The sequence below is a fragment of the Salvelinus sp. IW2-2015 genome, linkage group LG1 (genome assembly GCF_002910315.2).
Source record: "Salvelinus sp. IW2-2015 linkage group LG1, ASM291031v2, whole genome shotgun sequence".
NCBI lineage: Eukaryota > Metazoa > Chordata > Actinopteri > Salmoniformes > Salmonidae > Salvelinus > Salvelinus sp. IW2-2015.
Genome location: NC_036838.1, coordinates 11226535 through 11229559, shown reverse-complemented (window position 1 = coordinate 11229559; position 3025 = coordinate 11226535). Strand labels below are relative to the sequence as shown.

Here is a 3025-nt window from a genome sequence, read left to right as displayed (position 1 = left end):
CCCCCCCCCCCCATCACATTTACATAAGTATCTCAACCCTTTACTCAGTACTTTGTTGAAAGCACACTTTGGTAGTGATTACAGCCTCAAGTCTTCTTGCGCGTATTGATTGCTACAAGCTTGGCACAACTGTATTTGAGGACGTTTCTCCCAATCTTCTCTGCAGATCCTCTCAAGCTCTGCAGTTGGATGCGGAGCGCTCGAATGCACAGCTATTTCAGGTCTCTCGCAGATGGTTGATCGGGTTCCAAAGAACGGCCTTTTAGCTGGGCCACTCAAGGACATTCAGAACACTGTCCCAAAAGCCACTCAAAACGGACAGTTCAAAACAATATTGTGACGACACGACGAATGAACATATCTGTTATTTATCTGTTTTCACAGATACTTTAATAATTTCTCGGCTATGAAAAGTCAACTGGCATTTACTCCTGAGGTGTTAAACTATTGACCATGTTGGTCGTCTATGAACGTCTTGAAGAACGATCTGGCCTAAATGATCATGTACTGTTATAATTTCCACCTGGCACAGGCAGAGGACTGGCCACCCCTCAGAGCCTGTTCCTCTCTAGGTTCCTTCCTCGGTTCCTTCCTTTCTAGGGAGGTTTTCCTAGCCACTGTGCTTCAATATCTGCATTGCTTGCTGTTTGGAGTTTTAGGCTGGGTATCTGTATWGCACTTTGTGACAACTGCTGATGTGAAAAGAGCTTTATAAAATAAATGTGATTGATTGGTTGCAATAAAATATTTATTTGAGTACGTATACACAATCGGGACTTGATTCAATCAGATGGCTCTCTTCCTAACTATGTACGTAAACACATCTGGATAAGATAAGGTTGGTGTTAGTGGATAAAATACCATTTGTGATTAGAAAATGAAGGTACTACTAAACCCGGGTTTCCCAAACTCGGTCCTGGGGCCCTGCCTGGGGGCACATTTWGTTTTTTTGCCCAAGCACTAACTACACAGCTGATTCAAATAATCAAAGCTTGATGATGAGTTTGGGAAACCCTGTTTTAGACAGTGACGACTGGGCCGTAACCGCTCTGATCTGCAGCACTGAGAAGTAGGGGACGCTAAAGCAACAGCAAGCTACAGCACTATAAGCACAGGAAGTGGTACACAGAGAGGGTGACGATCATCAGCAAAATCTGACATTTCTATTGACAATTCAGACGTAAAACAGAAGGATCTGTATGTAACCAAGGTTCTCTGATGGAACAAGTGCGAATGACTGAAAGAGAAAACATTTTAACAGAGAGATTATTTTGACTCATTTTAGTTAGGCAATGAAGAAGACTAGGCAGGGACAAAGACTGAGGCCTAATGTTGAAGAGAAATCAAGAGACGAACTGGCAAATTGAGATTCATGGCCACTCTTTAAGGAACGAATGTAAAACCACAATGGCGGAACTCATTTCTTGTCACAGCCCATTTCAACTGATTATGCGTCTGTAGGAGTGTGAAGGTTGAAATGGTTTTGAAATGGTTTGACAACCACGGCTACAAATTTGAGGGTTGCTCTGCTCACCATATTTTAATTTGAGCTCTTTGTAAAACAGAAGTGACACACACAACGCACACACACACAAATGTCGTATTCATTAGAGCATGCAACGGGAGAACGGTTTAAAACGTTTTGCAACAGAGAACTAAAATGTGCGTTTCTTATTGGACACGTCCAGGTAGTCTCTCCTTGTTCCAGTCCGTTTTCTTCAATTTGCTACCTAATGAATACGACCCTAGTACATGAAGAGATTCAGCAGGAAGGAAGGATATCGTACCTCGCCTGACGAGAAAGGGCTTGGTGTAGTCCCAGCTATCATTGTCGTTGCGGAGGACGTTGAGTCGCGTGGGCTGCATGGGGAGAGAGAGCAGAGCACCGGTGCATGTGTGTTAGGGGTCCACAGGAATCCTGGTGGAGTGTGTGTGAGCACTGTGTGTGTATGTGGGTTTGTGATTGTGTTTACCCGAGCGTATTCTATCTTCAGGGTACAGCAGCCGGCGTATATGTCTGCTCCGTTGAGTGCTGATTTTGCCTTCTGGGCATTTTTGACAGTTTCGAACGTGGCGACACCATTAAGGAAGAGCAACTAGGAGGATCTCAGTGGAATAATTCAAAACATTGTGTGGCAAACAGAATAGATCAGTGTAGAATCACAAATGACCAGAAGGCAATAACATAGCAAGAACCACAAGCCAAACCTGCAGATGACCAAGGCTGTTCGCATACTCTTAGGTCACTCAGCCCAATGTAGTTATGCTTTAGAAAAGCTGTAATRAGCTCAGCAATTGCAGATTTGTTTATAGAATAGGGCCCTGTTCAAATCCTCCTAAAAAGCATTCTCCTCCCTCGCTTCCTTGTAGGTAATCACTCATCTGACATGGCATAATTGGTGCAATACAATGGAAAGCTTGCTTACGTCAATCCATTCATGAAAGATCAGTAATTAGCTGAAGAAGGTAGGAAGGAAGGATTCATTTTTAAGAGTGTTTGAACAAGGCCCTATTCTATATCCATATTGGCAGTGACTGAGCTGACTCCAGCTACTCTAAAGCACAGTTGCACTGGGTTGAGTGACTCTAGTCTCTAACCATCATGCAATCTGATCAAGCTGCTCTGGTTCCAGAAAAATGCAGACGGCTAGATCTTTATGCAAATTTGGTAGTAAACGTAAAATGCACTATAAAAACCTAAGAGCATAAAAAGGTCCAAAATGGCTGTGTTAATATAATATAATTGACATCTAATTGAGGTGGGCCAAATTGTCTTTCTGTTTCTCGCTTGTTGAGCCAATGTCTTCAAATATTATATGATAAAATACAGTATGTGATGGTACTCCCATTGGAACACACACACACACACACACACACGCATGTGTGTTTGATCTGTGATCGTTGATCTGTGTGTGTGTGTGGTGTGTGTGATTGTTGGGGTTTGTGGTGTGGTGTGTGTGTGTGTGTGTGTGTGTGTGTGTGTGTGTGTGTGTGTGTGTGTGTGTGTTGTGTTGTGTGGGTGTGT

The 3025-nt window shown here is 43.2% G+C and overlaps 1 protein-coding gene across 1 annotated transcript in view; it reads right to left on the bottom strand.

Annotated features, from left to right (window-relative positions):
- Positions 1–3025, bottom strand: part of LOC111961192 (heterogeneous nuclear ribonucleoprotein L-like) — a 54052-nt gene that overhangs the window by 14748 nt on the left and 36279 nt on the right. The window contains exons 5-6 of the mRNA XM_070437422.1: positions 1974–2070; positions 1788–1860 (exon numbers count right to left, since the gene is read on the bottom strand). Coding sequence (XP_070293523.1) covers positions 1788–1860; positions 1974–2070 — 170 coding nt within the window. The remainder of the gene's footprint in view (positions 1–1787; positions 1861–1973; positions 2071–3025) is intronic.